Genomic DNA, 25,824 nt, shown 5'->3' with positions numbered 1-25,824 from the left:
TGGTAACGTGAGACCAATCTGTTGCCTAAGCCGTGAAGCCAACAGAAGCCGCAGGGGACAGTGCTGGTATTGTAACCTGTTCTTGACACCATTCTCCCCTGCCACCTCTGACTTCACACTTGACTTTGGACTTGAGGCCCACGCACACGTGTCTGTGAATTCCATTTGTACTGAGGGTGAGGTGACCATGGCCCCTTCCTGTCTGCTGGGGAAGGAGACACAAAGACAAAGACTTTGTCCTTTGTCCACCCCCAGCACACCTGGGGCATTCTGGAAAGGAGCTGGCTTCCTCCGTGGCCTTGTGACTCTTTGTCTATTTTCTGTAACAGCCGAACAGAATTTTTGCATGTGGCTCTGTTGATTTTGCTAGGGGTTGTCATTAGGACTAATTGTCAGAGCAGAGCAGCAAGGAAGGAAGGAAACCCCTTCATTTCTTTTCTCTCAGAACACAAACGGAATCTTGGCCATGCTGGACGAAGAATGCCTGAGACCCGGCACCGTCACGGATGAGACCTTCCTGGAAAAGCTGAACCAAGTCTGTGCCACCCACCAGCACTTCGAGAGCCGGATGAGCAAGTGTTCTCGCTTCCTCAACGACACAACCCTGCCGCACAGCTGCTTCAGAATCCAGCATTACGCCGGCAAGGTACTGGAAAGCTCCCCAGCTCCCCCGGGCACACAGTTGTCTCCAGGGCTGCTGTGGCTTCTGGGGGACCCGTGTGCTGAACCCTGTGGCCGCATGAGGTCCGTAAGAGCAACCCACACTCACTGACAGCTGAGTCCGCACCGCATCGAGCTACATCTCACTAACAAATCCTGGGCCCTGAATGAGCGCTAAAAAGTGTTCTTAAATCGTTTTATTATTTTCAGCTGTTAAGCTGTTCTGTCAGAAATGCCTGGCAACAATAACAAAGAAGACCTTCCAGAAGAAAGGCCTACAGTGTGGTTTTAAATGTACAAGTTATTCAGCAGAAATAAAGAATTCTTAGATGGAGATTTTTGAGAGACATTGGGGAAAATACCTAGTTAAATTTTCCTCAGTATTTGAGGAAGTTAATCTCAATAAAAAAAAAATTGGATAGGAGGCTGATTATCAGAATCTCCAAAGATTATTGATTGGGTCAAATACTGCCTTTTTAAATAAGAATGAGAGTCCTTATTTGGACACCGAGTGAAATGGCTAATAGCTGGATTACCTTTTGTTTTAGGATGCCCCATCATTGGCCCTTTTTCTCCATTGGGCCGTGAGAGTGAAGGCCACATTCCTGCTGAGTTTCCCCGCCACTTAGGGTGGCTGTGGAAATGTCAGTGTTATCTCTGTTTTCCCTTTTCTGCTTTGAAATGAACTAGACTGGCATGCGACCAGCAAATAAAAAGAAAATCCTCAAATCCGTTCAGACACATACACATACCAAAACCCATCTGAAATCCTTTGAGGATGTCATAACATGTTGGCGTCTATTCTTGCAAACCCTGAAGGACGTTGGAATTTATTTTGATCTCTTCTGCACCTCCAATTGATGGACCTCAAAGTTGGAGGCGAGCTGGGTATCTGTGCGACTAGCGCACTGGGGGCTTGTGATGTCGAAGGAGTCTGGATGCCGTCGTCATTCTGGTTTGCCGCTGCCCCGTGCGGTGAGCCGGTGCTGAGTCCCGTGTGCTGTCCACAGGTGCTGTACCAGGTGGAAGGGTTTGTGGACAAGAACAATGACCTCCTGTACCGAGACCTGTCCCAAGCCATGTGGAAGGCCGGCCACGTCCTCATCAAATCCCTGTTCCCCGAAGGGAACCCTGCGAAGGTTAACCTGAAAAGACCCCCAACGGCCGGCTCACAGTTCAAGGCATCCGTGGCCACCCTGATGAAGAACCTGCAGACCAAGAATCCCAACTACATCAGGTACTTCGGGAACACAAGCTCAAATCCAAGCACACTTACTGAATCTTATTTTCCTGTCTGTTTAAATTTAAATGCAGCCCAACTGGAGAGTCACAAACACAGCGATAGGTCAAAGAATACAGCGTTTGGTTGTCCTAAAAAATCCACAGCTGTATTTCTTTCCAAAAAATGGGGGGGAGGGGGGTGTATACTAAAGGAAAAAAATGTGGCGTGGCCTGACAGGAGACAGGAAGCTGGCGGCATGTAGGAGTTCCCAACTTTCTGTTTTTATGGTTTGTTTTTTAATGACAAATCACAGAAACAAATGGTAAGATGTTTTCCTGAGGCTGTGCATGCTTCTCTGTCCGTGGCATCCGCTTGGATGCCTGTAAAGTCGTATCAGAGTATAGCAGTGAAGTAGGCAGCGTGGTAGTCACTCTTGGGAGAAACCCTTCCCAAAGCAGCCCAGTGTCCTCGAGGCAATCAGAAAGAAGTCCCTAAAACCTAGAGTCACTTCAGTTTTCTTCCTTTGTTTTCCAGCTCCTAGGTCATCTTAGATGGGGCTTGCTCTGGATTCGGGAAGGTCCCACTCGAGTTAGGATCTGCAGAAGCAGCAGGAAGCGTGTGGGCTGTTAGAACAGAAGCCAGCATGCACCTTGCCCTTGTAATTTCAGCTAGGAACAAACCAGAGTGAGGGACAGTTTCTGTATGTTTGGTTCATTTACCCGAAAATCATATCAGTAGAAACAGAAACAGGCAGGGTACCCTGCTCTCATTTACCCAAGTTAGAACATGTGTCGGGAGAAAAACCTCACTTCTAGGAACTAACCCCGGCATCTTTGATCATTTGTTTGCGCTCTTCTCAGTGGAGTGGGGTTATCGAGTTCTCTCCAGATGCCGTTTACATGAAATGATCCACACGGCTTTGAGATGAACAGTTCGATTACTTTATAATCATGATGTTTACCTTGGCGGCCTCACCCGAGTGAGCCGCAAAATACGCACCATCACCCTAGGGACTTTCCTGTTCTCTAGTTCTTGTGTGTCCTGTAAGAAATTGGGATGAGTCCCAAGACTGTGAGGTGGTCCTCGGGCTTGCTGCTAGAATCTGGGCAGCCTCGGACTTCAGACGTAAGACTAAACTCTTCCCGTTGGTTGTCCCTCATCCTGTATCCATAGCCAGTTGCACATGTGTGTTGGAGACTGCTGGAACTTAAGACTTTTCTCCTGAGCCGTCTGTTGCCGTCATTGAATGCGTGCAGTAGACGTCATATGGTCAAAGGGAACGTATGCAAACATGAAGACAAAACGAGATGAGATTTAGCAGTGTATGTGCACGCGTGTGTGCGTGTGTGTGCGTGTGTGTGCGTGCGTGTGTGTGTTAGGGAGGTCACGTAACAGTTGTACAGCCATACCATTGGTGTGTGCGTGTGTGTGCGTGTGTGTGCGTGCGTGTGTGTGTTAGGGAGGTCATGTAACAGTTGTACAGCCATACCATTGGTGTGTGTGTGTCTATGTGCGTGCGTGTGTGTGTTAGGGAGGTCACGTAACAGTTGTACAGCCATACCATGGATGTTTTACAGTTGTGCTAGGCAGCCCAGGGGTGATGATCTTGTGTGAGCCAAGCCCTTGTGTGATCCAAGACTGATAACAAGTCTGGCACCTGTTTCTACATCAGGACGTTTTGTGTAAGAGCAGCTGTAGAGCTAACAGGGAAGTTCCTGCTGTATTGTCATTCCACCATTTCCAAGGTGCGTTCTTCACCTTCGTGGTCAAAGATGGCTGCCCACTGCGTTGACACCCACAGCCCACCGTTGAGTTGGCCGAGGCCTGCTTCATGGACACAGACCAGAACACAACACATTAGCTCTGCTTTGATACTAAAATCTGATCATGTGACTATACCTCCTTACTAGGAAGGGAGTCTTAAAGATGTAGTTCTTCCTAAGCAACAGAAAGCCCTGCTACAGAGGAACAGAGGCCCAGGAGAGGGAGGGGAGGGGGTGTTGATCTTCTTATCACCATTCAGGGTCTACCTGTAATCCTAGTGCTGGGAAGGCGGGGTCAGGGATTCCTGAGGTCATTGTCCCATTACTCTACCTGAACGGGTGAGCTGGGGGTCCAGAAGTGTGGACACGCACATACAGACTGGTTTTGCGTGGATGCCACACAGACGTAACTGTGCAGGGTGTCCCGTTTTCGTCATTGACACTCACCAGGGCCATCGCGCGTCCTCATCATTTTTTAATTGTAGCGTGTGCAATATTACATTTATTTTTAGTTTATTGTGAAAGGGTTTGAAATAATTAGAGACAAAGGTTTGGTTTCCCAAGAAGAGCAAATAATTACCGTGGAACCGTTAGACATGAAACGCCACTTAAGATCCACAGAGGCAGAGTTTAAAACCTAAAATACTTGAAATGTCCTAGGTGCATCAAGCCCAACGATAAGAAGGCAGCGCACATCTTCAACGAGAGCCTCGTCTGCCATCAGATCAGGTACCTGGGTCTTCTGGAGAACGTCCGAGTGAGGCGGGCAGGCTACGCCTTCCGGCAGGCCTATGAACCCTGCCTGGAAAGATACAAGATGCTTTGCAAACAAACATGGCCTCACTGGAAAGGACCAGCAAGGTAAGCAGCTCTGTCTGTGAGATCATCAGCTTTTAAGGTGTCCGAGTAGCATTGTGTTCTTGGTTTGGCTTGGATGTGTCTCTGTATGTGAAGTTGGCTGTGCCCTCTTCCATTGGGGTACCATTGGAGATAATTCTCCACTGACTGTAGAGGTGTCAATTTTCTTTGACGTTGAAATGGAAGAAATGAAACTCGCATGCCGATGAATGTTTCAAACGTACGCGTGGTGAGCTCATAGGTAGTTGGTAGTTGCTGTATGAACTCGCGTGCTGGAGAGCAGCTGTGACAGGAGAGGAACCTCCACTGTCACCAATCAGGATGGCCCTGGGGACAGTAGAAGTCTGAGCACTGCAGGAGAGCCGGCATGCCTGAGACAGGCACTTGGGGCGTTTCATCTTGGGCCAAGGCTGTGTGTCCGTTCTCAGTGGGACCCAGCCTTTTAGAGGAGATTAAGTAGTAAGTAGACATTCATCCTGAATTACAGAAGAGACAGAAGTCTCATATGCCATAGTCTCGTGTGTCTAATGCAGACTCAGGATGTTGTCTCTGCGCACCGTTAATTTCAGGGATGTTGCTCTAAACACGCCATAGCACAGAACACTATTCATTCCCTGTCTGGCAGGCAGTTTGCAGGTTGGTGGAGCCAGGCCGGTTTTAGAAACTGATGTTGCAACCAAGGTCAAGGCCTTGTTCCTTCCACAGGAGGCCCTGTTCTGTAGCATCTGATTGGTTTGGCTCTCAGCACTGATTTAGGCTCCGCTCACCCTCTGCCATGAAAGTGATGATGGAAGTGTCCCAGGAGGGCCCGCAAAGGTGGCTCCGTGGTTTCATAGCGCTTGCTCCTTCTGCAGAGGACTTGCGGTTGGGTCTCAGCGTCTACCATGCAGGTCCAGGGGATGCAGCACCCTCTCCGGGCCTCCCTCAGGCACCAAGCACTAGGGTAGTACCCAAAAGCACTTGCACCCAGAGTTAACTGAGCTGAGTAGGTTCAGTAGAGGCCTGAGGGTTTTTGCTTTCATTCTTGGTCCCCATTGATACATTAATTGACTTTTTTTTTTTATTAGTAACGAACTCAAGAAACCTCTGCATTTCTTAGTGTGCATAGTTCTGAACCTAGATCTGCTTTAGTAATATTTATCAATCTGGGTTAGTTTGTGGAAATCCGTCTTGGAAATCCTTTGGTAGAAAGATGCTCACCGGATGAGTGAGCACCCTAAGAACATGGAACCGTGTTGGGCCTGGAGAGGTAAAGGTGCTGGCTGCATGGCCCAGCGACCTGAGTTTGATCTCTAGGGCCCAAGTGGTGAAAGTAGATAATCGCTTCCTACCGGTTATACAAACACACACATATACACACACACACATACACACATATACACACACACATACATGCACACACACACGTAAAGTTTTTATGTAGCTTTTTCTGTGTATTAATGAGAACCTGATATTATAGACGGTAAAGCTATTTTCGTAACTCGGGGAAAACATTGTTTGGGGTTTTGTTCACTCTTCCAGGTCTGGTGTGGAGGTTCTGTTCAATGAGCTAGAGATCCCTATGGAAGAGTACTCCTTTGGCAGATCCAAGATATTCATCCGAAACCCAAGAACAGTATGTAACCTTTACACTCTGAACTCAATTCCCCGCACATAGAAGCTAATGGCTGAGGTCCTCCCCACCATGAAGGCCGTATTCCTCTGTTCGTCTGAAGTATCCGAGAGCTGGTGCACGAAAGGGATAGTGTATTATTTCCACAACACCAACACTATACATAGCTACCAAACCTTGGCTGAGCCGCTCTCCCTGATTCTCAGAGATTGGGAGGCTAGCCTGCCAGTGTCTGCTGTGTCTGAGTTACACAAGAGTTTTAGGGATCACAACTCCATGGGTGCCCGTGGAATGAGGAAGGAAATATTTTTTTTTCAAAATTTATCAAATTTATAGACCTCCTTAGAATTCCTCAGAGTCTTTGTCTAAAGAAACAGATGGGTGAAAAGTTTATTATTATCACCCAACTCAGTGGGGTGGCAGTTTAGAGAACTTGAGGGCGCTCAGGTTGTTGAAGAGGAAGAGGCAGCCAGCGCCTACATTAGGGGGAGTTGTCCCTTTTGTCTGAGCGTCCTTTGTTTGAAGATCTGAACTCCCGCCTCTCAGACTTCTGGGCATCATGTTGGTCCTGGAGCTTCACCCTGAGCTGCTTTGCATCCTTCAGAGCAGGAAGTTGGTTCATTCCAACCTCCTCTGATTTGTCGTGAAGCCTGAATAACTAGATCCTTCACGGATCTATCCAGATATTTCCCTCGTGCACCATGGTCTGTAGCATGCACATTGAAGGAGCTGACCTCAGCACCCAGGCCTGGGGGACTTTGGCTAAGTCTGTCTATCATTTCTTACTAGTTATTCCAATTAGAAGACATAAGGAAGCAGCGGCTGGAGGACCTGGCCACTCTCATTCAGAAGATTTATCGGGGATGGAAGTGCCGTACGCATTTCCTGCTCATGAAAAAAAGCCAAGTTGTGATTGCGGCCTGGTGCAGGAGATACGCGGTGAGTCCCGAAGCTACAGCTTGACGTAACCAGCTGACTTCTCACTGCATTATAATCTGATGTAGCCATACCAGCTTCTCAGTACAGCCTGACATAACCATAGCAACTTCTCAGCACAACCTGATATAACCATACCAACTTCTCCATACAACCCAATGTAACCATGTCAACTTCTCAGTGTTCTCTATGTGCTTACCACGTGTTTGCAGCTTTTCCATAGCTAAAATATCCCAACAACCTCATGAAATGCATATTGTTATTTTTTTTTTTAACCTGGGAAAACAAGGCCTAGCGCTTCTGAGAACCTGCCCACGGCTCTCAGTGGCAGACCATGGATCTGGACTTAAGACAGTTCCAGAGCTCGGGTTGAGTGTTCCAGACTGTTTTGCACTGATCTCGGGAACACTGTAGCAGGAAATCTATCTTGGATTTTTGTCGTTGGCTTGAGGAGATTGTGTCATTTGCTTTTACGACGATGGGGACAGTCGTCTAAAATGATTGGCTGGCTGCATAAACCACCGCAGCATTGAAGAGAAAAGGCTTTAATCTCAGAGCACCGAAAGTTTGTTTTAGTACAGCTATGGTTTTGGTTAAAGAGCTGGATTGTCTTTAGTCCTCGGATAGAAGGCGTCGATAATAAAATATATTTGCTTAACTCATAGGGAACTTCTTTGGAAGTTTAGCAGTGGGGTTGACAACTTTGCTGGAGGCAGGCCACGGATTTGGAAGGGCCTGAAGAAGCTTTGCCTCTGCCTTCACGCAAATTTAAGTCGTGTTCTTGAAGTGAATCGTAGTGATCAGAAGAACACAGCCTGTGAATGTGTTCGTTCTGTGCTTCTTCTCAAAGTTAAAACGCAGGCTAAATTTGCAATCAGGTCTCATTTAGTGCAATCTTCCCTCTGCATCTAAAGAGACATCTTGCCCTCAGATAAAAATCCGTGCTGGCTTACTTTCATGAAATGCATTTTTAGCATCTTCCCAACTTTTGGGAACCACTAATGTATTGAAATGATCGAACTTAAGGTGCGCTTGGTCTTTAAGTGGGTCTTTAATTGCTCGTTCTAATTAGGAAGGTTACAGACACCTTGCAAGTGTCAGGAAGATTACAAACACCATGCAAGTCTTAGAATGACGACTTTTGAATGAAGGGCCTGTTCCTGTCCACTCAGCTAAGACACGGTAGACTGTTGTCTCTCTGCCTAGTGGTTACGGATCCTCCGAGCACACAGCAGCACACTTCTTAACTCTGCAAGCTTAGGATGCTCTTTTCTCCCGAGATAGGGAGGACCAACAAATAGCCTATCTTTAAGGTGTGCTTTTTTTTTTAAAATCATTTCTTATTTTGAGGTCATTAAGAAAATCCAAGATGGGTGGTGGTGGCGCACGCCTTTAATCCCAGCACTCGGGAGGCAGAGGCAGGCGGATCTCTGTGAGTTCGAGGCCAGCCTGGTCTACAAGAGCTAGTTCCAGGACAGGAACCAAAAGCTACGGAGAAACCCTGTCTCAAAAATCAAAAAAAAAAAAAAAAAGAAAGAACACAAGAAAATCCAGGCTTGGGCTTAATCATTTTGTCTTGAATTCCATAAGAAAGCTCTTAAAAGCCTGCTGTGCTCTGAGAGCAGTGAAGTGTACCCAGCAGCCGGGTTCCTGACTTGATAAGGTTCGCATTTAGCAAGGGGAAATAGGCATCCTTCCTGCTAGGGTTACTATTGCCGTGACGAATCCCTGGCCAAAGCAACTTGGGGAGGATGATCAGGCTTCCACTGCTCCTGGCGAACAGACGCCCTTTCTTTGACCCTGCAAGCTCTACCTTTTAGCTCTGCAGAGATGACCGTTCACCTCTTCCCCTTTATCCCACAGCAACAGAAGCGGTACCAGAAGATAAAGAGCTCAGCCCTGGTGATTCAGTCTTATATCCGGGGCTGGAAGGTGAGTTATGGACGTGGGAGCTGGGCTTCTCTGCAGAGGGTGCTGTCTTCAGGCTCACTCTGCAGGGGACGGTTTCCCCTCTTCTACACCTGTGCCGCAAACAGCCACAAGGAAAGAGTAAATATTAAGGGGCCAAGCAGGGAGCCCTGGTGATTGTGTCTTGGCTGCTTCCTTCTCATTGCTTGATTTATTTATTTTTTTTAAGCTTTGTTCTCTAAGCAGGAAGTCCCTGAAATAATACTGTCTGTAATTGCGACATCCTTGCACCCTGTGCTTTTGAGAGGAGCCATTGTCCAGAAAGGCGTGGTCCAGCCAGTGCTTGATTCCTGTGGGTTAGCCCCATGTCCGTGACTTCCCAGTGATCCTCTGCATCCCCTTCATAAAGACTAAAGGCTCCTGGTCCTGGCCTGGGCTGTGGTAGGAGGGAAAGTGGACAGCCACAGTGGCTGCTCAGGTTCCAGGTCCTTCCAGCTAAAGCTTGGTTCAAGGGTCAGTGAACTTGGGGCCCTAGGCAAACTTAAGCCTGTGTTCTGATTCGTACAACCTGCAAGTCAAGAGTGGTTTTTATATTTTGAGCCATTGTAAACAAAAAGCAGAAGAGAGTTTCAAGCGCATGAAAATTACGTGACATGTGGATTTTAATATCCATCCATGAAGATGTGGCCATATTCACCTATTTTAGACTCTAGGTCCGTAGTAGCCAAGTCCTCCAGTAGCTGTGGCACACTGTGTGACTTTCAACACCAACCATTTACCATCTTACTCTTTAAAAAAAAATTAATATTTTAGCCGGGTGGTAGCAGCACATGCCTTTAATCCCAACACTTGGGAGGCAGAGACGGGTGGATCTTTGTGAGTTTAAGGCCAGCCTGGTCTATAAGAGCTAATTCCAGGACAGCCAGGGCTGTTACACAGAGATACCCTGTCTTGAGAAAAAACACAACAGTAATAATATAATTATTAATATATAACAATATAATTAATGATTATAATATTAATAATAACGATATTATTATTTTGTTAATTCTTTGAGAATTTCATAGTGTTTTTCATGACTGAGCCTCCACGTTCATGTGAATAGCCCGTGTTGCTGTGGCCATTGTTTTCCTGTCGTATACCAGGGTGGGAGGCTGCCTTTTCCCGGTGTGACCTCCCTGCCATGCTGGTGTCTCTGGGCACTTGCTTCTGTTCTCCTCTGGTTCTCACTGGGCCGTGTGTGTTGGGACTCTCCCCTCTCTGAAGATGAATTTCTAGTCGCTCTTTAAGTTCATTGAGGGGATGATTTCTCTACCGTAGGCCCGCAAACTCCTGCGGGAGCTGAAGCATCAGAAGCGCTGTAAGGAGGCGGCCACCACCATTGCAGCCTACTGGCACGGAACCCAGGTAGGCCAGGGGCCCTGCAGAGGGAGGTGGGGTCGGATGTAACTTGTGGAGCGCCGAGCACCCGCAGACTCAGGGACGGAGAAAAACGACTCACTGGCTTGAGCTACTGAGCACACGTGCCTCTCCTGCTCTTGGCCGCGTTTTGGTGCGGGTGGTGGCACATGCTTTTGCGTTTACTGTTGGTGACTGGTGTCTCCTTTTCTGTCTCCCTTGGGAAGCAGCAGCAGCAGCAGCCTTTCCTGCCTTAACCCTTTCTGTCACTCCTTTTCAAACGCACCACAGGCGCGAAGGGAGCTGAGGCGGCTGAAGGAGGAGGCTAGGAATAGACATGCTATTGCAGTTATCTGGGCTTACTGGCTTGGATCGAAGGTACTTGATGCATACGTCTCATCGTTGCGTCCGGGAGTTTCGCGGGGACCAATCCTGGTCTCTTAGCGTAGCAGGGATGAAGAGTGCATTTGTAGAGACTCACCTCTCAGTGCATGCTCTAGCAGCCAGATTAATAAGCCCGGTGATGCTGGACGGTAGAATGCCGTGGGAGCTTTGGCATGTACAGACCGAAACACTAATCTCACTAATAAGACTGTAGCGTAGTTCTTCTTCTAAAATCCTCCCGATAATTTGCATGTTAAATGCCCACTGTTTCCAACTGTTGAATGCTGGCCAATTTGGGGGTGGGGTGGGGTACTTGTATGCAGGGGGCATGTGAAGAACGTTAAGGTTGGGGTTCGGATCGGTTTCTGCAGGGCGTTGACAGATGAATGCCTTTAACACGTGCTTTGAAAGAAGTCATCTTTAAATGAAATCGCGTTTCAGGCTGACACCTGTTGGTTCCTGGAAGCCAACGGTGTCGCGTTTTCAGGGGAGGGGTCAACTGTGATTTCATAGGAAGCTGTGCTCCTGTGAAGATAGCCATACTTGCCAGAGAAGAATCCGAGGAATTCCAGCACTGCTGTTTGTTTTCCGGGACAAAGACCTCCTGAAACTCTCGCTAATTCCAGGCAGAGTCCTGGGCTCTGGGAACATTTCATATCCCCCAAGGAACAAGAGTCTCAGATGTTTTTCTTGCTTAGGCATCAAAGATCGTCTCTGCTTAAAGTGCAGTTAGAAACACACAACTCTACGGAGTCCTGTGTTTTTGTTAAAGTCTACCTCGTTAGCATTGTAAGCCCGTCTTGTGAGCTAGATAAGAAGTAAACCGTGCGGGATACACAAAAGCTTTGTCCAAAAACTGACCGAAATTGTTCATTTGTATTTTTTTCTAAGAGTCTATAAAAACCAACCTAGTTCCTTAGCTGGTTAAGAGAAGCGTCCCTGCCGACTTGCTGCTCCTGACGGGGCTTCTGCAGCGAGCTTATTCCCCGGTCTCAGTGCCGGGATGTTTCAAAAGTCAGTGCCTGCCTAAGGTTCATTTTTTCTCCCAGAGTCATCTTTTCAACCTGTCAGTTGTACCATTTCTTTTTGCCCCATTTTAATTTTTAGTATATTTCACTATTTGGGATCTTCGCCAAGTTTGGTTTTTGGTGACGTGAGGGATTGATTCCAGGGCCTTCTGGCGGTGACTTCGCCCCCATGCAGTTCAGTCCTTAACACCGCTTCTGGCTTGGCCGGGGAAGGACCTCTGTGTTTTATTAGTCTGCCTTCTTGCTTGCATTCACATCCTCACAGCCTTTATTTTTTGCAATTTTCCAAATGGTTGTTCACCCAGATAAAGGATCTCGAGAGGTTTGCAGCCAGGGAAAGGATAGTGAGCTCTCTCTGTGAGGGAGCTGAACCAATGTGGAGGCAGGAGTGGGGACCGAGGAGACAGGAGGGGTGCGCGTGAGAGGTGATCACAGTTGTCCTTGCACCGACATCCAGGCCGCTGTGCCGGCTCTACGCCGAATCCTCGGGTTGAAATGAGTGTACACTGTTCCTCCGCCATTCTGCAGCCCTGCTCAAATGTTGGCTCTCCTGTTTGGTGGGGGGTGTCTTTTTCTGGTCATTTGTGCTGTCTGCAATGGGCTCTCTCTTACTTACTATCTAAAACGTTCTAGGCTCGGAGGGAATTGAAACGCTTGAAGGAAGAGGCTAGGCGTAAGCATGCAGTTGCTGTCATTTGGGCTTACTGGCTTGGACTGAAGGTACTTCCATCGTGACTTCCTCCTGCCCTGGGTGAACACCCCCCCACCCCGTAAAGCCTCGCACCTACTAACCCGAAAAACCTGGCGGCGCTTGCTGCTGTCTGTGCAGCCTTATGAAATGTCAGCTTGCCTAATCTTGTTTCTTTTTAGGGGGGGGCGGGAATGAAAGCAACTACACATTAAGTTTCTCATTTTACTGTAATTTTAATGTAAATAATGAGTGTGATGCAGTATATTTTGTCTAAGACATGTAGACCAGGCTAGCCTCTGGCCTCGAACTCACAGTGATCCACCTGCCTCTTCCTCCCAAATACTGGGATTAAAAGCAATTGCCGCCACCACCCAACTTTGTATGAGCTTTTAAATCATGAGGCAGAGTGTGATCTTTGAGTTCGAGTTCGAGGCCGTCTTCCTTCCACAGTAGCCTGAGAGGGAGTGGCGGGCTTTGTTCCCCATCTTCTGGGCTGCCCCACAGAGGGCTGGAGCAGAACTTTCTTCCAAGTGATCATGGCCCCCAGCATGGATGAGTGTGTTTGCTTTAGGAACCTTAGAAAGGCTGCTGAATGAGACGATGGGGATCCTGAGATGGAGAGAACCACATGCTTGGTCCAGGAGGGAAAGGCACACACAAGGAAATAAGAAAATGTGGCCCTGAGCACTGAAAACCTTCAGGCAATAGGAGGATTCGGTCTACCTGCTTAGTGATCATCGAGCGTAGTAAGACATCCACATAGCCTGTCGAGGGCGATCAGGGTCTTTTTCACACGAGTCCTCCTCAGCGTTCCTACCAGTCCAGGGACACTAGCTCTTATTCTGAATATTTGAAAATTAGCCGAGCGGTCATCAACTCTGCACCTCCATCTTCCCCTGAAAGTCCCTCCTACGAATGTTTAGTTAATTATCCTTTTTGAGCAGCCTGAGTATTCATGCATAAGATAATTAAGACGTACCGTCAACAGAGTTTAGAGGATGTTCTATTGGACAGATTCTGCATCCGTTCTATGCGAGTTCTGTTCAGAAGCCCAGCAAAACGAAACATTTCGTGCTTTCGAATTTGCATCCTAATTTTAATAAGAAGAGGGAAACAGGCAGGTTTGGATCCGGACCTTCTTCTCCGTGCTGACTCCTGCCAGTCAGATCTGCGGTTTTCCGGGTTTCAATGCAGAGTCTTTCCAGCTGCTTTTGCACTGGGAAGGTGTCAGCCCCAGCTGGCTGAACACGCACAGCCTGCAGGTGAATTCTCTGGGCTCGCCCCAAATGCAATTCACCCCCCCCCCCCACACACACACACACATGCCTCAGTTCCTCATGAGACAGAAGTAGCTTATTCTGTTTCCATTATTACTGTTAGGAAATAAGATTAAACCTTTTTTTGAAGTTTCCGATTGTAATAATCTTGTCATTTTATCCTAAACACAAGTTATGTCGATATGAGCATTGTTTTGAAATGTCCTTTGAAATGAATTGCTTTGCTTGTATAACTAAATACAAAGTACACTGGCCATTTTTATGATGCCGGTGCCCAAGAGGATCCCCACTGTGAGAAGAGTGTGATTTCACCAAGTTTTTATGGTACAGAGCATTATTCGTCGGAGCCGCCATTTATCCCGTGGCGTGTCAGAAGCCTGACGACAGCTCCGATCCAGGACTTCGGCATCGCCTCTGGCTGTGCTCCCAGTGACAGACTCCTTTAGCTTGCCTGCTTTCTTCTGTATTCCCCTTGACCATTGGAAGCTGGAGGTCTGAAATGGTTATGAAGTCCTGAAAGAGACATGACAGTTAGGACATGGATTTTCAAAAAGGGCTGGTTGTGTGGAGTGTATGTCAGAGTGTAAGCTTTAGCTATTGTACAGATGCCTGGAGGGTGGGCAGGTGGTGTAGATGAGGAACACAGCAGGCTGGTTAGGTATGATTGGCTATGTACATTTCAAAACCTGGGGTTCCCCTGTCCCGCAGAAATGGGGATCACTGTTACTGGAACTTTAAAAAACATGAGAGCCGGGCAGTGGTGGCGCACGCCTTTAATCCCAGCACTCGGGAGGCAGAGGCAGGCGGATCTCTGTGAGTTCGAGACCAGCCTGGTCTACAGAGCTAGTTCCAGGACAGGCTCCAAAGCCACAGAGAAACCCTGTCTCGAAAAATAAAAATAAAAAAAAAAAGAGAAACCATTCTGTAAAAACATAAGGATAAAGTTACCCACAGACTGAGCTTGGCTTATAGGTCTCTATTCCACAAAGCCCATTAGACAGATATGTTAAGCATATGTATTTCAGCCCAGGAAAGTGGGAAGGGAGGGAGAATAGGTAGAACACCGAGGTACACAGAGGGGTTGACGTTTTGCTAATTTCTAACTCCCGTTCATAAGTAGGTGATGATAAATACTTTCTATGTCCCCCGCGGCTTCAGTGTTTAACTGTAATACCCATTAATTCGGTGGACGCCGTACTTAGTTATTAGACATCAATATATGGAGTAGATTATTATCATGTCGCACTGTGGGGGGAGTTTCTGTGCAAAATGGCGTGATGCCTTCAGTGCCGCGATAAGAGGTGTGACATTTGGCAATTAAGTGAAAGACAGCGATGGCCCGGAGGCACCTGAGATTCTTACTTTTAGCTGTTGTCCGCTAGTCAGGTCCTGGGTTTTTATGCGGGATCCTTGGAAGCTTCAACCTAGTTCTTCAGATAGTTTCTCAAAAACATCTGAAGGAGAAATTGCCTCATAAAATACTTTACGAAACGTGCTCTGATTTATGACCAGCTAGCCCTGTAGAGGGTTTCATGTCCAATCATCAGCCTGTATAAAAACCAATAAGATTTAAAGTATTGGTTCCCCGAGTCTCTTTCCCTCTGACGTAATCGCCACTGCCTGAGCGTGTACCGTCAGTTCTCTCAACCCAGCAAGGACGTTGATAAATATATGGGTTCCGTACGCTTTGATGTGTAAAGAGATTCGCCACGGTGAGCCCCCGCCAGCCTCGTTCTAACCCCTCGCTCTACTTCCTTTGAAAGGTGCGCCGGGAATACAGGAAATTCTTCAGAGCGAACGCTGGGAAGAAAATCTATGAGTTTACGCTTCAAAGAATTGTAAGTTGACCACCCCCCCCCATAGCTAATTAGCCTTATTCAATTAACCACTTAATAGCACCAACTCAATCAAATCTGACTTTTAAAATCTGACATGAATCGTAGCTTTAAAAGACCATTAGTCGCCGTTTGGGTCTTCAGCAGGTTCAAATGCAGTTGTATCAGGACTGTCAGGGGCCTGTGATTGATAGGATTGATCAGATGCTTATTTTATTTGGCATAGAAAACTAAGAAGGGGGCGTGAGGAGAGCCAGGCTTTTGCCCTGTTAAACTGCTATGGGCTCTGGAGGGACGGCTTTGTAAATAGGTTGATGGCAGCAAGGCGTCCGGAAGCAAAGGCGGGTCAGGCTGGATTTTGGAGTTGCCCTGCTAGAGGGTGTCCTGTGGCGAACCTGTAAACGCTGGTGTCAGCCAGGACTTCTGTTTATTTATAACACGGGTGGGCGAGTAACTTCTGTGGTTCTCATTTGGTCACGGGAGGTGTTTACTTTGAGCAATGATAAGGCTTTCCCAGCGCCTGGCCCATGGGGAATGACACATCATATATATGCGACATCCTAAGTTGAGAATATCTTACGCCAAGCGTGCTTTCGCCACACCCAACCTACCGAGCGTGCAGCTTAGCACCATGGCCCGTGTAGAAAATCTGTCAGTGGTCAGTCGTGATTGCTTGACTCGCTGAGCCCAGGACTCGCGGCCCAGCTTCTTAGGAGAGCCTTGCGCTGCCCCCACCGGCCCCTCCGGACATCAGACTGTGAAGTGTGGTTTCTGCTGAGTACGCCTTGCTCGTGCACCATTGTAAAGTCAGAATTTCATCAGCTGAAACCTCCCAGATTAGGGAGCATCTTTGTTGGACAGTATAGCTTTGTCTAGAACTTGCTACAGTGATGAATGTGTTCCATAACTTCAGTGCGTAGCCACTATCCATGTATGGTTATATCCAGCGCTTGGGAAGTATGGCTGAGTCCTTTATTTCATTTTAGCTCTCTAAAATGTAAGTAGCCACATGCTGTGAAGGGCTCCCTGTTGCACGGAGCAGCCCTACCGTGGTGTAAACCCGTGCTGATAGCAGTAATTCTGTCTGTCGTCATCTTTCCTGATGACTGTTGGGTGCAGATCACAGATCTGCCCCCGCCCCGCCCCATAGGTATAAGAGCATTAGGTAGAATTATCAGAGGAGATACACAACTTTATGGACTCAAACTGATCAACTCTCTTAAAGACTGGTTTGAATGATGGGTGCGTACATCTCTCTGGGGGGTATTTTCCACATGTGATATTTTCTTGTCCAACCCAACGTAGGTGCAAAAATACTTTTTGGAAATGAAAAGCAAAATGCCTTCCTTGTCGCCGATAGACAAGAACTGGCCACCGAGGCCTTACCTGTTCTTGGACTCCACGCACAAGGAGCTGAAAAGGATCTTCCACCTGTGGCGGGTAAAACGCGTGACGTTGTCTTTTTCAGAGGTCATATGATTTCTGCCTCAGACCCCCCCAAATGCTGGGGTTTGAGTGTTGACAGACATGTCCAGCTACTGCCAGCATCTTACAATGAAAAACAGTAATTCAAAAGTAAGAATGCAGCCGGGCGGTGGTGGCGCACGCCTTTAATCCCAGCACTCAGGAGGCAGAGGCAGGCGGATCTCTGTGAGTTCGAGACCAGCCTGGTCTACAGAGCTAGTTCCAGGACAGGCTCCAAAGCTACAGAGAAACCCTGTCTCGAAAAAACAAAACAAAACAAAAAAGTAAGAATGCACACTCCTGGGTTAGAGGGGTGTGTGTGTGTGTGTGTGTAAATCTGCATGGGGTTACCATACTGTCCCCTATAAGTGCTATTGCTTGTGAGTGTGTGTTCAGGAATGACAGCCAGGCCCTGAGGTCCTTGGGGTTTCCATTGTAGCAGAACGAATCTAGCCTCCCTGGGCATAGGCCACTTAGACCCTGTTGTTATGTTTTGAAGAAGCATTCTAAAATCTGCAACACAGATGCCTTGTAACATCTTCTTAAGACCAACTTTTAGAAACCAGAGTGGGTTTGTCTTTTCAAATGAATGGTTTTCACTGCTCTTCTTAGTTTAGCCTGCTTCAGAACAGGACATTGGGGGCTGGAGAGATGGCTCAGAGGTTAAGAGCACAGACTGCTCTTCCAGAGGTCCTGAGTTCAATTCCCAGCAACCACATGGTGGCTCACAACCATCTGTAATGAGATCTGGTGCCCTCTTCTGGCCTGCAAGTATACATGCAAGCAGAACACTGTATATGTAATAAATAAATAAATCTTTAAAAAAAAAAGAACAGAGGAAATTGGCCAGGCATGGTGGTGCACACCTTTAATCCTAGCCCTTGAGAGGGAGAGGTAAGCATCTCTCATCTCTTGAATTCAAGGTCAGCCATGGTGAGATCCTGGACAGCCAGGACTCTGCAGAGAGACCCTTTCTTGTCTCAGAACAAAGCAAAAGCTGAAACCCCAAGAATTTGTCTCATTGGTTCTTTGTGTATGTTCTTCTTGTATCTCCCAGTGTAAAAAATACAGGGACCAGTTCACAGACCAGCAGAAACTTATTTACGAGGAGAAGCTAGAGGCCAGTGAACTCTTCAAAGACAAGAAGGCTCTGTATCCTTCCAGGTGTGTATGCTCGTGCTTGCTCAGAAATGCCTCTGCTGTTCTAATTGCTTTCTCAAACATGTCTCAGCATCTTTTCTAGGTTTCATTTCAGTAATAGATGCATGGTACTTAGTTTTGTGAATGACTTCCGAAACCACTGGGTATCAATACACCTGACACTGGGGAGCATCCTCCATGTAGAAAGATTACAGTCATTGGCTTTGCTCTATTCGCTTTAGCTTAAATCGTTTGGTAAACAGGAGGTCATGCCAATTGAAAGTTCTGTGGCTGTTGGGATGAATTGTCATCGGACACCCTGTTTTTAAGGCTGTTTTTGCATTGAACCGTAATCGGTATTCGGATCTTCCTGCCAGTATGAAGCCAGGTCAGAAACTCATTTGTAAGGTCAACGCCAGGACAGACCGGTCATTACTCTTTCTTGTTACTTAAGCCTGGACCCATGGTGTCCTTTGGCTGCTAAATGGTTAGTCATAACCTCGGTGACCTGTACAAAAGTTCAGGTCATTCGCTGTGGACACCATGAACTCCGGAAAAGAATAAACACATTGCAGATGCAGCAAGTCCAGCCCGTGACAAAGGACTTGGCATATCCGAGTGTCCCGTGAATCCTACATCCATCCATCCATCAGTCCCCCCACATTCCTGTTCTGCTTCATCTAGTCTTCATATAAACAAGTGGTTGTGTAATTTCAAACCAGAATCTCCAGTGACTTGTAGCTTTTCCTAAAGATCTAGAAATGAAGGACTTGGTATTGCCTACCAAGTAGTCCTATGTAGTTCATGTACCTGTATTATTTTTATCTGTATATATGGTTCAAAACTCTACCTTTAAAAGGGTTAAATTAGGCCGGGCGGTGGGGGCGCACACCTTTAATCCCAGCACTCAGGAGGCAGAGGCAGGCGGATCTCTGGGAGTTGGAGGCCAGCCTGGTCTACAAGAACTAGTTCCGGGACAGGCACCAAAGCTACAGAGAAACCCTGTCTCGAAAACAAAACAAAACAAAACAAAAATTTAAAAAAAAAAAAGATAAAAGGGTTAAATTAGCACAGTTGCCAGGCCCATTGGGTTTGAATATTCTAATTTGCAGTATTTCTCCCATTAGCTGCTTACTTGAATGCTTGCGTGACTAAATCCAAAGTTGTCTAACATGCCTACTGTGTGAGCGCTATGCCAACCAACAGAAAAGCGGTGTGCTTTCTTCAGGAACTGATTTTATTCATCCTTTTCTTTATATGTCTCAAGTTAGACAGCAGCAGCAGCAGCCTTCTTAAACATCTCCCATAGAAGACCCTAGAATGGCAGGGGGGCGGGGGTGGACTTAGTGATAGAATGTATCGCTAAGGAAACGCACTAAAATCAGGCTCTTAGCGCTTTTTTTTTATTATTAAAACCACAATTAACTGAACACAAGTGAGCTTCAAGGCAAGTCCCTTCTGGCGGGGAGGCGGTGTCAGTTTCTGGAGGAGGTGGCCCGCTCTCTTCACCTGAGGGCAACGTGGAAGAATGTACCTCCCCGAGCTGTGAAGCAGCAATGCCTCTGGGTGCCTCCTCACGCTGCCGCCATGGAGCTGTAAAGGGCTGGCCACCTACATAGATTTTTCTTCCCTGAGCCTCTACACACACACACACACACACACACACACACACACACACACACACACACACACACACACACACACACACACACATCGTGTCTCCAGGAGAGCGCACTTGAGCGACCTCTGGGCAGAAGCAAAGGGTTCTGGCTGTGTCTGAGTGCCTGTCACCTCCGGGACATCTTAGTGAGGTGGTCTTGAGTCTCCAGAGTCCCATGGGAAAAATCAAGAACTATATAGTTTTCCGTTACGTGATTGACAAGCCCTAGGTCTAGCCTGCCCCTGCAGGTCGTTGACTTTCTTACTCTCTGTGCGAAAATGGTATTTGTCTTTGGAGCAGGATGGTGGTGATGTCGTTCTTTCTCGTTGGCTTACATTGTTCACGTGGGTTGGTGTGCCCTGTGTGGGCAGCTGTTAACTTTCTGGTGTCCCTTCCTTCACAGAGGGCCCGGCGCTTGACTCTGGCCGTACAGGGTGCTCTCTGTCCCGATCATGACCAGTGAGCTTTTTATCACAGCCCCACCGACCAGCTGCCCCTGGCTGCTTTAAAATAGACTTGACATAGGTTTAGGGCTTCGTTTCTAACCCAGCTCTAAAACAGGTGCTTGCGCAAAGAGTAAAATCAATTGAAGTCACTTTCCTGACTTATTTATTCCCTAAGATCCCCTGGCCTGTCCCCCTCTGACCGTGTCGCTCGTCTGAAGCCATTTCTAAGGTACAGGATTTGTTTCTCCCCTCTAGTGTTGGGCAGCCATTCCAAGGAGCTTACCTGGAAATCAACAAGAACCCCAAATATAAGAAACTCAAAGACGCCATTGAAGAGAAGATCATTATTGCCGAGGTCGTGAACAAAATTAACCGTGCAAATGGGAAGGTAAAAGCGTCAACCGCCCGGTGTAGCCGAGTTCTTCCCCTGTTTCTGCTTTAGTCCAGTTTGCATCGCACGTTCTAGTAGTGTTGGAATTTGTGGAGGAATCTCTCCTCTCCTCTAAACGTAGGAAAGGTTCTTCTGTTTCCTGGAATTCCCAGAAATTGAAAATATAAGCGCGAGGGAGATGGCTCAATGGATTAAAAGCCCCGCTCTGCAAGCGTGAGGACCCGAGTTCAAATCCCAAGCTCCCACATCAAAAAAAAAACCAACAAAAAACTGGCCGTGTTGTGGTTACTTATCACCCCACACAAGAGTGTGAAGATCCTGGGAGCTGAACCAGCCAGCCTAGCAGAAACAGAGAGGTTCAGATCGCTGAGAGGCTCTTTCTCAGGGGAATAAGGGGGAGAGCGGTAGATGACACCCAGAATCCTGCTCTGCCTCCACGCGTGTGCACCTGTGTACACGACCACAGAGTCCTGCTCGCAAAGTTTCATAGCACACATACATGAAGTTTTCAGAATGCATTGTTTAAGTGTGTCTGTTTACATAAATATGCCTGCTGAAAGACAGCAGAATAACATGTTTATTGCTGGAAGTGACTGCTGCTTGATTTGCACATAGGCGCCATTTTGGAGTGTTTTGGGTCCTTGGTCCTTACATGCTTTTGTGTCTTTGTCTCAGAGCACGTCCCGGATTTTCCTCTTGACAAATAATAACCTTCTCCTCGCTGACCAAAAGTCCGGGCAGATCAAGTCCGAGGTGCCCCTGGTGGATGTGACCAAGGTCTCCATGAGTTCACAGAACGATGGCTTCTTCGCCGTCCACCTCAAGGAGGTAAGGTTCCCCCAGCGGTCTGACCTGGAAGCCGCTCCTGGCATCCTTTTTCCCATCTACTGACTAGACGGCCTCACCTTCCTCGCCCTGCCTCTCTCTCCGCTGCTGACTTATAAAGCTTGACTGTTTACACCCTCGTCTAAAATCTCAGGCTCCGTTTTCAGGAATTGAATTACACACGTTCCATGACTTGCTCACAGGACTTCCAAGAAGTAATACTTGAAGATGTCGTGTGGAGACGTTTGATACTATGTTTCTTCCTGGTGCTGCTTCTGTGTGACAACTTGAAAAATGTCACCTTTGTTCTTGTTTACCTTTGACTTGGGGGTTTATCACAGGCTACAACTACCAGAAAACCTTTGCCATTTATTTTGACCTAACTTTTTTTTTTAATATTTTATGCTTTTTCCTAAGAAGGACCACTGGCTTGAATAGAAAGGCTAAAGTGTAGGCACTGGATTTTTATTTTGATGGCTGGGGCCATGCTATTTGTAACTCTTCACTAATCTCAACTTTAAAATGATTGTATCTACTACATAGCATTGGTAGCAGGCTTAACACACACTGTACGTACGTGCTTAACAGAGTGATTGTCACACAATTGGCATCACCAAATAAACAGACGTTAGCATCTACTAATACATGTAGAAAAAACCCATTGACTTTCCTTAGCCCGGTCACCCCACCATGGATCCAAATCCAAATGGAGGCATATCAAGCCATAAGAACAGCTGTTCTTAGCATCAGTAACACAAAAGTGACAGCTCGGGGGCGGGGTTTGGAGAGCTGCTGCTCTCTTGGCCACGCCCCCATCTAATCCCTGCACAGCTCTCAGCCTGGGACCACAGCATCCTGTCTCGCTGTGACGCTCCGGGCAGCTGAGTGTACTCAGCTGCTCTGGGAGTTTGTTTGAAGGATTTTTGTTGTTAACTTCCTTAAAAAGAACTGGTTGGTTTTTCACTATTTTTTATAATTATCTATTGTGTGTCTGTTGGTAGGAGTCAGTACAACTTGTGAGAGTCGGTTTTCTTTTTCCACGGTGTCAGTCCCGGGGATCAAACTCTGGTCCTCGAGGCTTTGTGGCAAGCCCTTTTATCCACTGAGTCGTCTCGCTGGCCCCTGTGTGGCTTCTTAAAACCAAATCACTGAAAGGTTTTTGAAGGGCGCTTTGAGCATGAGTTGTAAGTTGGGTCGTTGCCCATAAAGCTTGATTATGCAAGCCCACCACAAACGACTCTTGTGGCTTCTTCTCCAGGGGCCTACAGATTGCTGTTCTGGTCCATGACCAAACTGAGGTATCTAGTCTTGTCCTTGCCACTCATCTGGAGGATGCACCCCAGCATCAGAGGTTCCCCTCAAACCCGGGAGCCTTTCCCTCCTCTCTTTGACTCGTGACTTGTCTTTGCAGGGCTCAGAAGCAGCTAGCAAAGGGGATTTCCTCTTCAGCAGTGACCACCTGATTGAGATGGCCACCAAGCTGTATCGTACGACCCTCAGCCAGACCAACCAGAAGCTCAATATCGAGATCTCGGATGAGTATGTCCATGTCCTGTGCAGTACACTCTTCGCTTTCTGCTTTCCTGTTGGGTTTGGTTCTCCAGTTTCAACAACGAGCCCAACTAAGATTGCTTGCTCATTTCCCAGCTGCCCTGACCTGAATCACTTTCTGCTTTCCTGTTGGGTTTGGTTCTCCAGTTTCATCAACGAACCCAACTAAGAGTGCTTGCTCATTTCCCAGCTTACCTGACCCGAAGAATCACACAAAAACTATATTAATTTCAACGCTGTTTGGCCCAGTGGCTCAGGTGTATTTCTAGCTAGCTCTTACATCTTAAATTAACCCATTTCTATTAATTTATATATCACCATGAATGAGTGCTGGAGACGTGGCTCCTACTGGTAATCCTTAGAGTGCCGGAAAGGCATACTGTTCCCTAGGGTTTGCTGGTAAGTCAGTTTCGCATAATTGGTGAGCCGTGAGTTCTAGTAAGAGAGCTTCTCTCCAGGGACAAGGTAGATAGTTCCCAGAGGAACTCTACCGAAAGCTGAACTCTAACCTATGCAGCAAATACCCATGCAGCCACACACACATGCACAGCAAATACACACACACACACACACACACACACACACACACACACACACACGTGCCCCTGAACACACACAAAATAAATAGAACAGTGTATGAATTAGAAGATGGCATAATTCACCCCTTGAGATGGTATGTGTAAAACACTGCCTTTTAACTGGGGCTCGCATATACATCGGAACCATGGAGTCCTTGCCCTTGCGGTTGCTGTGGGTGTCGGTACCATTAACCACAGGTTTGCTAGGTGAGTCACTCAGGAATGCCCCAGTGCTTTAGGAGGCTGTTCCCCCAGGTCCATGGGGAAAGGTCCTGAGCCTGCTGATGAGGATATACAGGCTGAAAAGACCACTGGGGTAGGGTGCCTGTGGGATAGCTTTCTGAAAGTCCACATTTTGCGTGTCTGATTCGGCCAATGTTTAATTTGACCCTTTAAAAAGTTGGCCATGAAAAAATGAGGAAAGGTGGGGCTGCAGCCTGTTAATGTGATGGCCCCACTAAACACAAAGCAGTAGCTGTCTCACCTCACCCTGCTGGAATACAGGAACTTCCTTTCCTTGGGGCTGGTAGATGAGGGGCGTGGGCGTGGCCTGTAATGGGTGTGGCTTTGTAGTGGGCGTGGCTTGCAATGGAGGCTAGCGCGAGTACCTCCCACGGTCATGGCCCTTTCAGAAAGGGAAGCTGGTGTTTACTGCACCCTCACCTGCTTTGTGTGTGCGCCTGAGTGTGTTTGGTTCTCTTCTCCTAGGTTCCTGGTGCAGTTCAGACAGGACAAAGTATGTGTGAAGTTTATCCAAGGCGCCCAGAAAAACGGGAGTGTGCCGACCTGCAAGCGGAAGAACAATCGGCTCCTGGAAGTCGCTGTCCCTTGAGCGAGGGACGCCTCTGCCCTCCATGGACTTGTCTCTCTCCGTAATAGTGCAATTTGATTTTGTTTTATTTGGGGGCTCGCTGTATGTTTGGGGGTTGCCAAAGGCAAGCTGTTAGAGTCCTTTGGCAAAATTAAAAGTATTTGACTAATCTGTTTTAATTATTGGAATAGTTAATCCTTAAGTCCACAGTCTGTCCTGGGAAGGATTTTAGAAACTGACAATGTCCGCTTCCACCTCCTCCGTGTTTTCTCCTGAGTTAACGTTCGAGACTTGTGTCCTGTAAACCCACGTTACCCGTAAATCATTAGCACATGTAAGCGTGAAGAGGGGGCTTACATTCATTTATCAGATATTTATTGAACGCCTACTTTTTGCTGGGCACTGTGCTGAAACTTAATTCGGAACATTTTTATTTTTAAAACATTTGCCTTCTGGCTGATTTGTGCTGGCGAAACAATAGTTAAGGAGGTAGAGGAGATTGAGGCCAAAGGATACCGCTAGCCATGATGGCATTAGCGGGAACCCTGTAGCGCGATGCTGGCGGCCCTGGGGAATTGGAGACGGACGATTGGGTGAAATTCCTCTATGTTTTGTTACCTATTGGAAAAAGAGAAAACTGACATTTAGACGTGCACATTTATTTGTTCAGAAAGCAGAAGTTACTCTGACTTGAGGGACGGTAACTGAAGCAGAATGCTTCCTTGCGGTTCCAAAGAAGCACAGGATGGGACTCGAGAAGCCCACGGTGCTTTCACGGAGTCGGCAGCGTAAGAAAAGGCTGAGAGCCGTTCTCAGCGGCAGACCTTCTCTTCGATGTGCAATAAAGCATCCAGGATCGCCTTTGGAAGTTTTATTTATAATATACATTTTTTTTTGTATGCGAGAGGTTCAGGGTGTGTATTTTAGTCAGAGATCAAAATTAGAATTAGTTTTCAGGGCTTCTTTTTGTTGTTGTTGTTCTTTAAAATTGACAATAAGAATTGACTTTGGAAACCACATCTGAAATTCTGGAATCAAACTGTTTCTTATTTGGGAGGACACTGTATATACATCGGGATTATGTTAAATAATAAAATTGCTCTAAATTTGGTGCCATGTGCTGGAATCACAGCTCTAGTTTTGTATCTCAAGCTATTTTCATATGTGACGTGTCTAACGTACCACAGAAAAGTTTTCCGTCCGGACATTGTACGGCCTCCATGTTGATGACTTTCACTAATCATTTTGTATCCATAATCAGCCAATGAGAATATTCTCCGGGGATTTTCTTTTGATTTTTGTACTTTAAAAAAAAAAAATCTGATAAAGAAATTGTCGGGCGTCTCTGTGTTTATTGGCATAGGTGGAAGAGATGTGTTGTTTTCC

General features: G+C 47.1%; 1 protein-coding gene across 3 annotated transcripts in view; it reads left to right on the top strand.

Moving 5' to 3' along the window:
- Positions 1 to 25,554, top strand: part of Myo1b (myosin IB) — a 154,587-nt gene extending 129,033 nt beyond the window's left edge. The window contains exons 16-31 of one of the 3 annotated variants that reach the window (XM_075955914.1): positions 446 to 646; positions 1,671 to 1,897; positions 4,306 to 4,506; positions 6,025 to 6,118; positions 6,905 to 7,054; positions 8,915 to 8,983; positions 10,280 to 10,366; positions 10,649 to 10,735; positions 12,403 to 12,489; positions 15,501 to 15,575; positions 16,878 to 17,012; positions 18,094 to 18,200; positions 20,538 to 20,670; positions 21,349 to 21,501; positions 22,910 to 23,037; positions 24,336 to 25,554. In XM_075955914.1, the coding sequence (XP_075812029.1) occupies positions 446 to 646; positions 1,671 to 1,897; positions 4,306 to 4,506; positions 6,025 to 6,118; positions 6,905 to 7,054; positions 8,915 to 8,983; positions 10,280 to 10,366; positions 10,649 to 10,735; positions 12,403 to 12,489; positions 15,501 to 15,575; positions 16,878 to 17,012; positions 18,094 to 18,200; positions 20,538 to 20,670; positions 21,349 to 21,501; positions 22,910 to 23,037; positions 24,336 to 24,459 (2,058 nt within the window). In that variant the 3' untranslated portion in view covers positions 24,460 to 25,554. The remainder of the gene's footprint in view (positions 1 to 445; positions 647 to 1,670; positions 1,898 to 4,305; positions 4,507 to 6,024; positions 6,119 to 6,904; positions 7,055 to 8,914; positions 8,984 to 10,279; positions 10,367 to 10,648; positions 10,736 to 12,402; positions 12,490 to 15,500; positions 15,576 to 16,877; positions 17,013 to 18,093; positions 18,201 to 20,537; positions 20,671 to 21,348; positions 21,502 to 22,909; positions 23,038 to 24,335) is intronic. The other 2 variants (XM_075955915.1, XM_075955913.1) reach the window with 2 other exon arrangements.
- The last annotated feature ends 270 nt before the right edge of the window (positions 25,555 to 25,824 follow it).

Source organism: Microtus pennsylvanicus, chromosome 22, assembly GCF_037038515.1.
Source record: "Microtus pennsylvanicus isolate mMicPen1 chromosome 22, mMicPen1.hap1, whole genome shotgun sequence".
Taxonomy (NCBI): domain Eukaryota; kingdom Metazoa; phylum Chordata; class Mammalia; order Rodentia; family Cricetidae; genus Microtus; species Microtus pennsylvanicus.
Note: the sequence above shows the minus strand (reverse complement) of the source record. Positions and strands in the feature narration are given on the sequence as shown.